General features: G+C 38.6%; 1 protein-coding gene across 1 annotated transcript; it reads left to right on the top strand.

The window, feature by feature from the left end:
• The first annotated feature begins 5713 nt into the window (after positions 1–5713).
• On the top strand, positions 5714–9690 carry LOC129916143 (lipase 1-like). The gene is made up of 6 exons (XM_055995939.1): positions 5714–6070; positions 6137–6314; positions 8479–8690; positions 8755–8904; positions 8964–9122; positions 9182–9690. Exons 1-6 carry the CDS (start codon positions 5879–5881, stop codon positions 9572–9574), a joined length of 1284 nt encoding a protein of 427 aa, XP_055851914.1. The 5' UTR covers positions 5714–5878; the 3' UTR covers positions 9575–9690.
• The last annotated feature ends 5223 nt before the right edge of the window (positions 9691–14913 follow it).

Raw genomic sequence — 14913 nt, 5'->3', positions numbered from 1 at the left:
CGAAACGCGTCCGAAACGCGTCTGAAACGCGTCATAAACGCGTCCAAAACGCGTCTGAAACGCATTCAAAACGCGTCCAAAACGCGTCTGAAACGCGTCCGAAACGCATCTGAAACGCGTCTGAAACGCGTCCAAAACGCGTGTGAATCGCGTCCGAAACGCGTGTGAATCGCGTCCGAAACGCGTCTAAAACGCGTCTGAAACGCGTCCAAAACGCGTCTGCAACGCGTCCAAAACGCATCTGAAACGCATTCAAAACGCGTCCGAAACGCATCTGAAACGCGTCTGAAACGCGTCCAAAACGCGTGTGAATCGCGTCCGAAACGCGTGTGAATCGCGTCCGAAACGCGTCTAAAACGCGTCTGAAACGCGTCCAAAACGCGTCTGCAACGCGTCCAAAACGCATCTGAAACGCATTCAAAACGCGTCCGAAACGCGTCCGAAACGCGTCCGAAACGCGTCTGAAACGCGTCTGAAATGCGTCCGAAACGCGTCAAAAACGCGTCCAAAACGCGTCTGAAACGCGTCCGAAACGCGTCCGAAACGCGTCTGAAACGCGTCCGAAACGCGTCTGAAACGCGTCCGAAACGCGTCCGAAACGCGTCCAAAACGCGTCCAAAACGCGTCTGAAACGCGTCCGAAACGCGTCTGAAACGCGTCCGAAACGCGTCCGAAACGCGTCTAAAACGCGTCCAAAACGCGTCTGAAACGCGTCTGAAACGCGTCCAAAACGCGTCCGAAACGCGTCTAAAACGCGTCCAAAACGCGTCTGAAACCCGTCCAAAACGCGTCTGAAACGCGTCTGAAACGCGTCCGAAACGCGTCCAAAACGCGTCCAAAACGCGTCTGAAACGCGTCCGAAACGCGTCTGAAACGCGTCCGAAACGCGTCTGAAACGCGTCTGAAACGCGTCCAAAACGCGTCTGAAACGCGTCCGAAACGCGTCTAAAACGCGTCCAAAACGCGTCTGAAACCCGTCCAAAACGCGTCTGAAACGCGTCTGAAACGCGTCCGAAACGCGTCTGAAACGCGTCTGAAACGCGTCCGAAACGCGTCCAAAACGCGTCCAAAACGCGTCCGAAACGCGTCTGAAACGCGTCCAAAACGCGTCTGAAACGCGTCCAAAACGCGTCCAAAACGCGTGTGAATCACGTCCGCGTCCAACACGCGTCTGAAACTTGTCCATAACGCGTCCAAAACTCGTCTGAAACGCGTCCACAACGCGTCTGAAACGCGTCCGAAAATCGTCCAAAACGCGTCTGAAATGAGCCCAAAACGCGTCCAAAACGCGTCTGAAACGCGCCCAAAACGTGTCTGAAACGCGTCCAAAACGCATCTGAAACGCTTCCAAAAGCTTCTGAAACACGTCCAAAACACGTCCGAAACGCGTCCAAAACGCGTCCAAAACGCGTCTGAAACGCATTCAAAACGCGTCCAAAACGCGCCTGAAACGCGTCCGAAACGCATCTGAAACGCGTCCAAAACACGCCTGAAACGCGTCTTAAACGCGTCCAAAACGCGTCTGAAACGCGTCCGAAACGCGTCCAAAACGCGTCTGAAACGCGTCCAAAACGCATCTGAAACGCGCCCAAAAACGCATTCAAAACGCGTCCAAAACGCGTCTGAAACGCGTGCGAAACGCATCTGAAACGCGTCCGAAACGCGTCCGAAACGCGTCCGAAACGCGTCTGAAACGCGTCTGAAACGCGTCCGAAACGCGTCCAAAACGCGTCCAAAACGCGTCTGAAACGCATTCAAAACGCGTCTGAAACGCATTCAAAACGCGGCCGAAACGCGCCCGAAACGCGTCCGAAACGCGTCCGAAACGCGTCTGAAACGCGTCATAAACGCGTCTAAAACGCGTCCAAAACGCGTCTGAAACGCGTCCGAAACGCGTCCAAAACGCGTCTGAAACACATCCGAAACGCGTCTGAAACGCGTCCGAAACGCGTCTGAAACGCATTCAAAACGCGTCTGAAACGCGTCTAAAACGCGTCTGAAACGCGTCCGAAACGCGTCCGAAATGCATCTGAAACGCGTCATAAACGCGTCCGAAACGCGTACGAAACGCGTCGAAAACGCGTCCGAAACGCGTCCAAAACGCGTCTGAAACTTGTCCAAAACGCGTCCAAAACTTGTCTGAAACGCGTCCACAACGCGTCTGAAACGCGTCCGAAAATCGTCCAAAACGCGTCTGAAACGCGCCCAAAACGTGTCTGAAACGCGTCCAAAACGCATCTGAAACGCTTCCAAAAGCTTCTGAAACACGTCCAAAACGCGTCTGAAACGCATTCAAAACGCGTCCAAAACGCGTCTGAAACGCGTCCGAAACGCGTCCGAAACGCATCTGAAACGCGTCCGAAACGCATCTGAAACGCGTCCAAAACACGTCCGAAACGCGTCCAAAACGCGTCCAAAACGCGTCTGAAACGCATTCAAAACGCGTCCAAAACGCGTCTGAAACGCGTCCGAAACGCGTCCAAAACGCGTCTGAAACGCATCCGAAACGCGTCTGAAACGCGTCCGAAACGCGTCTGAAACGCATTCAAAACGCGTCCAAAACGCGTCTGAAACGCGTCATAAACGCGTCCAAAACGCGTCTGAAACGCGTCTAAAACGCGTCCGAAACGCGTCCGAAACGCGTCCAAAACGCGTCCAAAACGCGTCCAAAACGCATCCGAAACGCGTCCAAAACGCGCCTGAAACGCGTCTGAAAAGCATCTTAAACGCGCCCAAAACGCGTCCAAAACGCGTGTGAATCGCGTCCGAAACGCGTCTAAAACGCGTCTGAAACGCGTCCGAAACGCATCTGAAACGCGTCCAAAACGCGCCTGAAACGCGTCATAAACGCGTCTAAAACGCGTCCAAAACGCGTCTGAAACGCATCTTAAACGCGCCCAAAACGCGTCCAAAACGCGTGTGAATCGCGTCCGAAACGCGTCTAAAACGCGTCTGAAACGCGTCCGAAACGCATCTGAAACGCGTCCAAAACGCGCCTGAAACGCGTCTAAAACGCGTCTGAAACGCGTCCGAAACGCGTCCAAAACGCGTCTGAAACTTGTCCAAAACGCGTCTGAAACGCATCCGAAACGCATCCGAAACGCGTCCAAAACGCGTCTAAAACGCGTCTGAAACGCGTCTGAAACGCGTCCAAAACGCATCTGAAACGCATCTGAAACGCGTCCAAAACGCAACTGAAACGCGTCCAAAACGCGTCCAAAACGCGTCTGAAACGCGTCTGAAACGCGTCCGAAACGCGTCCGAAACGCGTCCAAAACGCGTCTGAAACGCGTCTGAAACACGTCTGAAACGCGTCCAAAACGCGTCTGAAACGCGTTCAAAACGCATCTGAAACGCGCCCAAAATGCATCTGAAACGCGTCCAAAACGCAACTGAAACGCGTCCAAAACGCGTCTAAAACGCGTCCAAAACGCATCTGAAACGCGTCCGAAACGCGTCCGAAACGCGTCCAAAACGCGTCTGAAACGCGTCCGAAACGCTTGCAAAACACATCTGAAACGCGTCCGAAACGCTATTTGTTATTTGTGAAAACTATTTTCTCTAAACAATATCTACCACACAAATTCTTCGGCACGCCACAAAAATTTATTTCCACCATCAAAATGCACAGCCTCAGCCTTGTGCATTTAGAAAAAAAAGTAATACAAAAATGATACAAAAACAACCACCAATTGATTTGGAAAATAAAGGTATGCTGAATTGCTGATTATAAAATTGATAAATAATTAAGTTGTTGATTTTTCTGTCTTTTAGTGGCGATCAATTCCAGACATCATTGACTGAGTTTACAGCAGCTTCAGCCTTGAGTATTTAGAAAAAAAAAATCAAAACAAGATACAAAAACTACCACCAAAGTGCAGACTGTAGACGCAGAGTATTTTTTTCTTTTTCATTTTTTTCAACTGGCCAGGTCTTTTTTTGATTTTTTGATCTTTTTTTATGTATGTATTTTGTTTTCAAAAAAAAAAAAAAACTATTTTGGGTTTTTCCAATAAAATATTAAATAATAGTTTAAAAGAATTGTTTGTTTGTTTTGAAGATTTTTTTATTTTCAGATGAAATTAAAATATGGATTTTAGCAGTACGGATATAAACCCATGAAAGTGCTAAAAATAAGTACTTTAAAAGTACAAGTTTCAGTGCTTTTTCTGTAGGTAAAAAAGTACTGGAAAATGTACATCAGGACCACTTCCAGAAGTGCTTCGCTGATGCACTTTTGAAGTACATTTGTCTGTACTATTAATGGAGGGAAAATTTATTTCATCTTGCATGCAAGAAAGAGATAGCTGATTCACGTATTCTTATATACAGAAAGTATATAACTGAGTTTTTTTCCCGAGCTCCTATTTTTTTTCAGTGGAAAAGAAGTACTTCTTTTACGTACATATTTCACCGGTTTTTTCTGTAGTTCTGCGTTTGCTGGGAAAATACATCTGAAACGCGTCCGAAACGCGTCCAAAACGCATCCAAAACGCGTTCAAAACGCGTGTGCGTGGTTTAGTTTTTTTTTTAATTGATAACACTGGTCAACAAGGTTTTTGCCACAAGAACCAAAATATACTTTCCTAGTAGTGTTGGATGTGTTGAACTCGAATCTCGAACTCGAATTTTTTTTTTGGCATCCGTTTTTGAAATATTACCGTTAGAAAATGCCAAAAAACGTCATTTTGGCTGTTTTCGAAGTTATGTTTTTATTTGGGGTAATTCATTATGAATAAATTTGTAACGGTGCCTATATTAACTTCTAACTTCTCTGCATGCACAATCTCAGATTTTTCTGACATATTATCTGATTGCAACATGAAGAGCTTTAATGGCACCATCTCGTTACTAAACTCTGGTTCGATGTCGTTGGAACAATATTCGAATAGACCAGTATTTGTCTTGGTATTAAAACGTGATATATTTTGAGCTGACTGTTCTGGGTTGATTTTCCATTTTTCCCTAATCAAAAATACCGGAAAAAAACAGGAAAAAATTCCTCAATCTGGCATCGCTGGGTTGGGCCCTTCAGGATGGGATGGGAGTCATAATTCATTATAAACACATGTATATTAGGGGTACCCAAAACCCCTTTAGTGCGTGCTCATTATAAAAAAAAAAAAAAAATAGAAGATCAGTGATAGAAGTAGAAGATCATGTGGTAATTATAGTACTAGATCAACTCATGAGTAAACTACCACCTCCAATGGAACGGGGCTAATGTTTAATGATTTGCAAACGTTTTTTTATTCTTCTTTTTTCTTATTTTTACAAATACAAATGTAATGCTGTTTTTTATTGAAGGTACAACTCCAAGAAATTTTGTTTGTTCGTAGTCGGGGCGAGGGGCCCCCAGCTGAAGTGGGGCCCCTAGGCAGCTGCCTAGTTTGCCTTGAGGCTAATCCGGCACTGTATAATGTAATGTAGGTACATACATACAATTACAATACATACTTGTATATTAAGAAATGAAACCGTTTTCATAAAAAAAAAGTTTTTATAGTTTTTGCACTTTTTCCAAAGTTGTTGAAATGACAAAGCTTTTATGTTTTCTGATAAGAATATTTTTCCAATGAAATGTGTTTCTTAGAAAGAGCAAATTGCTGTGTTTGTGTAAATTTTTATTTAGCAAAATTTAACAACAAACAATCAATTCAAGAAACTTTAAACCTTATCAGTTGAGAACCGTGAAACGTAAATCGTTGTAGTTAGTTTTCCATTCAGTATTTTGATGAATGGCTTTGCAGGGGGGATCGGGACATTGGGTGTCATTTTATATAAATTCGAGCGACGCACGACGACAAGCCAAATTAAAAGATAAAAGCTAGTCCAAGGGGTCAAGTAAGCAAGCAAAATTTATTCAGTACTGATTGAAATGCGGTTACAATTGGTTCTTGTTTTGGGCCTGGAAGTTTGTTTTTGCATTGCAGAAAGTTCTTGGTCATTTTTTGGATCGACCTTCTCACTAGAGTTAAATGATGAAAATGAACTTGTCACAAATTTTATTAAAAATGATGATGATGATGATATTGATCCAAGTGTGAAAGAAGACGAACGTTTGACAACAGTAAGTACATACACATATAAAATGTAAACATATCGTTACATTAATTGGCCTTGAATTATTTGATAGACACAATTAATCACGAAATATGGATATCCAGCTGAAATACATCATGTAATCACAGATGATGGTTATATATTGGAAATGCATAGAATTCCGAAACCCGGTAAAACACCAGTGTTAATGGTACATGGACTTTTAGATTCTTCCAGTACTTGGGTTATGATGGGACCAGATAAGGGTTTTGGTGAGTTCGAATTTTTGTTTAAATAAAAAAAAAATTTTAATTATTTCCTGAGCGTGATTCATTCTAGTTGAATTTTATTTAAATTGTGTGTTTTTTTTTTAAATATACAAAAGTCTTTGTTATGGCGTTTTCGATTGGCAGTCCGGAAGAGTCCGGAATCATTCTGAAAAAATTTTATTCACACAAAACTGTCAGTTTTGTACGAATAAAACGCTTTCAGAATGATTCCGGACGCTCCCGGACTGCCAATCGAAAACGCCATTAGAAAACAAATTGACCTTTGAACTTGGTACACATTTCATAATGATTCATGTTTATTTTCGTGATAAATACGAGAACAGAAATTTGAGCAAAAATTATGAGTATTTGATTTTAAATTCTGTTGTTATATGTATCCCTTATACAAAAATTTTTTTTGTTACTTCACGCCTTTATTTATTATTTTTTCATCAATTTTTAACATTCAAAATTCACCAGTTCAATGCCAATTATTAAACTGATTCCGAAAATTATTTTTAGCATAATTATTGGGCACGTTCAGAAAATAGTAGGGAACACATTTAGTCAACGTCATTTTTCTGAACGACACGTGGTACTTCCTCAGAATATTCGCATCTGTACATTGTAGTGGTCCGAGTGGGCTATGTGAAGTTGGCACCCCCAAATGCTAATTTTTTTTCAAACCTGCATGATTCGATTGCCCAAGGTTACCGCACGATAGCACAAATTTTTTTTTGCTAACCCACCCTTAGTTCTAAAATTGTAACGCAAATATTTTTTTTCACCTCAAAAGTCACAAAAAATGATTTTTTTTATTCAGTGTAAAAATTGTTGCTTTTGCACTGTAGCTCGTTTGTCCAAGGTTAGCCTAGGATAGCCCAACTTTTTTTCGCTATCCTACGCTTAGTTTAAAAATGATAGATGCATAAGTTTCACCTCACAAAAAAATATTTCTCTTTTCTGGTTTTTAAAGTGAAATAAATGAAACAAATCAACTTAAGCTTCTTTACAGTAATGTTAAGAAGCTTAACACGAGTGGATTTACTTTATAAATTTAAAAAAGGTCACTGTGGTGTACTACTATTTTTTTGTGTGAGGGGAATAAAAACTAAAGCTTCTATAATTTTTAAAGTAATCGCAGTATAGCGAAAATAAAACTTGGACTATCCTGCGCTAACCTTGGGAAAATAAATCACGGTTTTAAACTAACACTTTTTTCATACGAAAAAAATTAAATTTTTTCGGTTTCTGATTCAAGAAAAAGTTTTTTTCTTGTATCTTTCGAAAAAGTAATGAAATGAAGAAAAAATAAGTAGATCTATTCTGGGCTAACGTTGGGCAAATGAACTATAGTGCAAAAGCAACAATTTTTACACCGAATAAAAAAAAATATTTCCTGTGATTTTTGAGGTGAAAAAAACAAATAATTCCTTCACAATTTTAGAACTAAGGGCGGGCTAGCGACAAAAATCTTGGGCTATCCTGTGCTAGTCTTGGGCAATCTAACCAGGCAGGTTTGAAAAAAAATTACCATTTAGGGTCCCCACTTCATAAAGCCGCTAGCCAGCTCAGTTCCTAGCTGTCTTCAATTCTGCAACTCATGTTGGTAGAGGTTGTTCTCCAACTGAGCGGGCCACCTAAGATGAAGACTTCTTCTTTCAAGTAAATAAGTCCCTCTGTTTTACTCGATTTTAATAAAATTTTAAAAAGTTTTAACCTTTTTTATATTTTATATTTAACTACCCTTTCACACAAAAACGTGATACATACAATAGCGCATTCGAGAGCAGATGAAATTACGTTAAATTGTTAGTTGGGTAAGAAGCTTTTTATGACTATTTGCCCGGATTCCTTTTATATTTTTTTTACTGAATTTTTTTTTCAATTTTTGTACACCCAATGATTATAACAGTTAATAATAGCTGCGTTCCTTTAAGAATTTTTATATACTGCTTAGTACTTAAAACTACTTTGAACTACTTTTGCTATACTGAAAAAGTAGTTCAAAGCAACTTTAAGTACTAAGCAGTATTTAAAACTACTTTGAACTACTTTTGCTATACTGAAAAAGTAGTTCAAAGCAACTTTAAGTACTAAGCAGTAGATAAATGTTCCCAAAGGAACGCAGCTAATATAGTTTAATATTACCTGTTTATTATTTCAGCTTACATGCTTTCTGATCTTCACTATGATGTTTGGATGGCAAATGTTCGAGGTAACACATACAGCAAAAATCATACCACTCTCAATCCGAGAAAGGCCAAATTTTGGGATTTCAGTTTTCACGAAATGGGAATTCACGATATACCAAAATCAATTGATTATGTCTTGGAAGTAACTGGCTTTACCAAATTGCAGTATATTGGACACTCACAAGTATTTATAAAATAAATAATTTTTGACTTCCTAACTTATGGACATTTACATATATACATTTTAGGGTACAACATGCTTCTGGATAATGTGCAGTTTACTTCCACAATACAATGACAAAATAATCTCGATGCAAGCTCTAGCTCCAGCCGCATTCATAGAAGATTCAAAAAGTCCAGTAATCACATTTTTATCATTTTTTCGCTCTCAAATTTCGGTAATTTCATAATTTAGTTATGCTCTGCTAACTTTGAAATTAATCATCTAAATTTTTAGTATCTCTTGAAGATAATCGGTGCTCACGAGTTTCTACCAAATGGTTCCTTTGTCAAGTATTTTAGCCAATTTGTATGTGATGATGATTCCATAGTTCAAAGCATATGTTCTCAAGTCATGTTTATAATTGTTGGATTTGACAAAGCTCAAATGAATCATGTAAGAAGAAGTGTTCTCTAATTAACATCGATTTATAAATTAATTTTTTCCAATAATAGACAATGCTACCAGTAATTCTGGGACACAGTCCAGCAGGATCGTCTACGAAACAACTTATTCATTTTGCACAACTCAAATCATCTGGGCATTTTCGACAGTTCGATCATGGTTATATAGGAAACTGGAGGAGATATGGAAGATTTTCACCACCCGATTATCCCCTTGAAAATGTGATGGCAAAAGTGGCATTACATTATGGTGCAAATGATTGGCTAACAGTTCCTAAAGATGTTGACAGACTGGATCAGGCATTGCCAAATGTTATTGGGAAATTTTTAGTCAAATTTTCTGAATTCAATCATTTGGATTTTGTTTGGGGTATAGATGCTCGTGAATTGCTATACAATAAAGTTTCTAAGCTAATGAAAGCTGTTGAAGATGATTATCTCTAAGGAATGGGATTGAACAGGACAAAATTATGTCTTAGTTGAAATTATAATGTGATATGTATGTGTAAATATTTTAAAACAAAAATGTGTTTATGTCGATTAAAAAAGAAACTTTTTTTGAAGTTATACTTCTTATGGGAGGGTGGGTATGAAAATTTACTTTTTGACAAGAATGTCAAAAGGATTATGACGCGATCACCCTGGGTAGCAGGGCTGTCGTTTCACCTTTAGAGTAGGCAGTACTTTAGTATTTAAAAATGCAGTACGCCGCAGTACGGCAAACATAAAACACACAACACGTTGCAAGTTACATGTTTCATATGGCAAGTTGTATGTGGCAAGTTGTATGTGGCAAGTTGCGTGTGGCAAGTTGCATGTGGCAAGTTGCTTGTGGCAAGTTGCATGTGGCAAGTTACATGTGGCAAGTTACATGTGGCAAGTTACATGTGGCAAGTTGCATGTGGCAAGTTGCATGTGGCAAGTTGCTTGTGGCAAGTTGCATGTGGCAAGTTACATGTGGCAAGTTACATGTGGCAAGTTACATGTGGCAAGTTGCATGTGGCAAGTTGCATGTGATAATTTCCACGTGGCAAGTTGCCAGAGTTGCAAAAAGCTCACATTTCAGCTCAACTCACAGCTCAGCTCAAATTTGAGCGGGGACTCTAACCTACATTTGGGTACAACTCTCATCCCTGTAGGTCCACGCGTTCTCAAACCGGGAGAACTTAAATGTAAAAAAAAAAATAGGCACGATTCTGAAAAAATAGGCATGATGTGGCGGTTTAACATGGAAGGCGATTTTTTAAAAATTTGACAATGTGCAAAGCGTAGTCCCATGACACAAGCTATCATTTGGCATCACTCCCGAAAATTGCTCTCAAGCGGTTTAGCTTCCAGGAGCGTTCAAAGATTCGGGGATTTTTCGAAAAAAAAATTTACCCCAACTTTCAAACGCGATTTTCTCGGAATTTTGAAAAAAATCGAAAAACCGGATTATACCACTATCGGGTAGCTGAGAATATAAGCTTTCATATGGCACCACTCCCCTGTCTCTATATCAAAGCGTTCCAACGCCTATATCGCGGAATTTTGAAGAAAATGAAAATAAAATTTTTGATGCCAAAAGGTAGCGGGGACTGTAACCTACATTTGGGTACAACTCCCATTCCTGTAGGTCCACGCGTTCTCAAACCGGGAGAACTTAAAAGTAAAAAAAAAATAGGCACGATTCTGAAAAAATAGACATGATGTGGGGGTTTAACATGGAAGGCGATTTTTTAAAAATCTGACAATGTGCAAAGCGTAGGCCCATGAGACAAGCTATCATTTGGCATCACTCCCAAAAATTTTTCTCAAGCGGTTTAGCTTCCAGGAGCGTTCAAAGATTCCGGGATTTTTCGAACAAAAATTTTACCCAAACTTTCAAACGCGATTTTCTCGGAATTTTGAAAAAAAAAATCGAAAAACCGGATTATACCACTATCGGGTAGCTGAGAATATAAGCTTTCATATGGCACCACTCCCCTGCCTCTAGATCAAAGCGTTCAGCTCCCAGAAGTTTTTTCGCGCCCCCAACTTCCAACGCCTATATTGCGGAATTTTGAAGAAAATGAAAATAAAATTTTTGATGCCAAAAGGTAGCGGGGACTCTAACCTACACTTGGGTACAACTCCCATTCCTGTAGGTCCACGCGTTCTCAAACCGGGAGAACTTAAAAGTAAAAAAAATAGGCACGATTCTGAAAAAAAAGGCATGATGTGGCGGTTTAACATTTAAGGCGATTTTTTTTAAATCTGATAATGTGCAAAGCGTAGGCCCATAACACAAGCTATCATTTGGCATCACTCCCAAAAATTGCTCTCAAGCGGTTTAGCTAGTAGGAGCGTTCAAAAATTCGGGAATTTTTCGAAATTAAAAATTTACCCCAACTTTCAAACGCGATTTTCTCGGAATTTTGAAAAAAGTCGAAAAACCGGATTGTACCGGAATTTTTTTGTATGATAAAAAAAGAAATATTTTACTAAAAAAATAGAAATATATTTACTATTGAAAAAACCAAGAGAAAAGATCACGAAAAATTATTTGTTTTATTTATAAAAATATCCATGTGTTAAAATAATTCCATTAATAACTAGAACCAAACATCTTAAGCTATGGTGTTTTATAAAAGTTTAAAATATCTTCAAATTTCATTATACTTTCCAAATAAAAATCAATGTATCGTCTCACCCATCACAGCTCAGCTCACTTTACCTTAGCTCACCCAACAGCTCAGCTCAGCTCACCGATAGCTCAGCTCACCCAACAGCTCAGCTCAACCATCAGCTCAGCTCAAATGAGCTGGAGCTATGGTACATAGCTCAAAAGTGAGCTAGCTCAAAATTTGAGCTGAGCTGTGAGTTGAGCTCAGCTCACTTTTGAGCTTTGTAGCAACCCTGCAAGTTCCATATTGCTACTACTAGTGCTGAAGCACACACAATTCTCATAAAATTACCATATCGCACATTTTATGCGCAATTCATTTACTTTCGTTAACCATATACCGTACGTTCTGAGCCGCACAACATGAGTAAATTTCACAGAATAAATTGAAAACTACATGGACGCAAGGAGGATGAAAGAATTAATTTATTGTTCACTTGATAAAAATGTAAAAAAACTAAGTGTGGATTAATTACTTCATAATAGAAATTAAAAATATCAAATGAAATTCATTTACATATACTGAATGAGAAGTATAACTTCAGTCGCGTGTACATGTGTACACACACTCTTTTTTTTTTTCAAAACAGGACAGTATTTGTTTTATAAAGTTTTTGCATTTTGCATATGATGTGACAAGAACAAGAAGATTTAGAGCCGAATTCAGAGTCGTCACTCAAGCAAAAATTTTACTCAAATAAACATTTGCTCTTGCGTTTGGCCAACTTAAGCTACTCGTTACGTTAAGAAAACCTAAGGGTTTCTTTGATTTAGCTTATGAATACCAACTGAGGAAATTTTGAAGTAAATGCGTGAGCAAACACTCAGAAAACTCATCTCATACTTGTGTTTGAAAAAAATTTTAACTTGAGTGACGACTCTGAATTTCGTTCAAAAACTAATGTCGTTTTCGATTGGTTTCACTCGAGGATTAACTCGTTCTGAAATCCAATAAAACGGTTTGAATCACTTCCACTCAATTCTGTTTTTTTTGCGTTTTTGAAAATTCTAAATGTCAAAAATTTTAATTAATTTTTTTTTCTGGCTAACGAATGACATGGTATTAAAGTTGAAAAATTGTAATAATGAGGACGACGACAAAGAAGATAATCATAATAAATAGTTCCATCGCTTTTATGCACATATTTCTATTTTTTTATTAATTTCAATTTCAGAAAACAATTAATTCTTGAATTATAGGTCGTTTCAAATCAAAAGTCCTGACTCAGAGTTTATTTTCTCCCTTCCAATAAAATTCAGAACAAATAAACAAAAAACTCAATTTTATTTGCTCATTGCGACAAATCAACTCAAAAATAACAACAAATCATGCTTGTTTGAATGAAAGAAATGCTAGAGAAAAAAATAAGCAAATGAAAAATCTGAATTTGTTTATTTATGATTTCTATGGTGACGACTCCAAAATAATTGAAAAATAAAAATAAGATATTTACTGCCCAATTATACAAATTAAAAGTTGTGAATAGAATTTTAAGTTATGAATTGCTATCATATAAACTGGACATTTCTGGTCCATATTCACCTAGTCCTATAATAATATCTTCGGCAAAGTTATCCCAACTGGCTTCAAATGATAAATATTTAAATAATTGTATGTTTTTTTGTATTGGAGTGATGCAAGCCCGGGAGACTTGCCTCTGCTTTCTTAGGCTAACCCAGTGAACCTCACAGACGGATAAATTAATTAAAATAGGGATATCAAGAACTGTTCTTCATTATTTTATCGTAATTTTAGAAAAAGTTCAGCTGCCTCATAAATGCTTCCTTCCAGTAAGGGAATGAGTTTTTTTTTATTTTTGCTCAATTTTCCATGGGACTTTTGATTTGAAACGACCTATAAAAAAAAACACACTGATTGAGTTTTTTTTTTGGCATTTGAAAATTCATGTATTAGTACTTCTTGAGTGGATTCTGATTTGAAATCGAGAAGAGAATTTCTCTTCTCAGAATCGTTCTAGCTGTACCAGTACCTACACGCAATTTTTCAATTTATTTTAGTTTTATAAAAAGAAACACCCTTTCAACAATGATATGCTTCGGTCTTTTTTTGTTCTTGATGCCAATGAAATTTAGTAATATTTTACCTAACCATTTTTCTTAATCTAAAATTTTTTTAACAGGTCCTTTGAAATTTCTAGTCGATTCCCTTAAAATTCGTATTCGAGACATATCGCTCAATTAATGAAGACTGTCATTATTCAAAAATAGTTGCCAACATTTTCGGGGCCGATTATAGTATTTTGAGAAAAAAACATAAAAAAATGTACATATGTACTACATGTTTTTCACTCCTCGCTATTTTGAGTTCACGATTTTAAAAATTTTTTGTGTGAACGCCGAAGTAGCAGGAATGATATTATCTTAAAAGTAGTTGATAGATTAGGCGCAGGCGAGTTCAGATACATATAAAAAATAGAACATTGAGGTGGAATTTGTTTTTTTTTTAAATTCATTTGGACCATAAAATAAAGTATTTTCGCGTACTTTATATTTCTTAAATAGTAATAATAGTAGATAGAGCCGAAATATAGTACAATACTTTATATTATAGTATGGGTGAGGCTCTCTAAGTGTTATGGGCTGTAGGTTATAACAGCAATCTCTATTTATAAAAAGAGACATAGAGGACAGACTTTTTGTTATTTCCATCCTTTTTGTTATTTTTGACTTTTTGAAAGAAACTAAAAGTGCTGGGCGAACAACTGCAGTATAGAGCTTTCCTTTCAGTTTAGGGGGCATTTTTCGGTCACAGAAGATGGCAGAGTTTTCGCACCACTTCATCCACCCTACACTTATTCGGTGGTTGATGTCGTCATCACAAGAAGCTTGGTTGTTGATCATAGATCCAAGATATTTGAACTTTTCGCACTTGGGAAGTGTTGTTCCATTCAGGTAAATGTCCGGAATAGGGACGTCTGGGTCAGAAAATGGACAGCAGAGATATTCTGTCTTTTTCGCGCTTATCTGGTACCCACTTCCCTCCAGAACATCTACATCAAGTGCTCGTTGCAAGGATGTTGGATCTTCACTTATGATGGCTCCATCATCAGCAAAGAATAACTGATTCACTTTCGGATCCGTGACTTTTCCTTCAAGCAGAAAGTCAAGGACTGTAATA

Source organism: Episyrphus balteatus, chromosome 3 (assembly GCF_945859705.1).
Source record: "Episyrphus balteatus chromosome 3, idEpiBalt1.1, whole genome shotgun sequence".
In the NCBI taxonomy this organism is placed as follows: domain Eukaryota; kingdom Metazoa; phylum Arthropoda; class Insecta; order Diptera; family Syrphidae; genus Episyrphus; species Episyrphus balteatus.
Note: the sequence above shows the minus strand (reverse complement) of the source record. Positions and strands in the feature narration are given on the sequence as shown.

Excerpts from the sequence above, each read along its gene's own strand:
- LOC129916143 (XM_055995939.1), top strand. The coding sequence starts at position 5,879 with ATGCGGTTACAATTGGTTCTTGTTTTGGGCCTGGAAGTTTGTTTTTGC. Across the intron at positions 8,691-8,754 it reads AGTATATTGGACACTCACAA|GGTACAACATGCTTCTGGAT; the intron begins GTATTTATAAAA and ends TATACATTTTAG. Across the intron at positions 9,123-9,181 it reads ACAAAGCTCAAATGAATCAT|ACAATGCTACCAGTAATTCT; the intron begins GTAAGAAGAAGT and ends TTCCAATAATAG.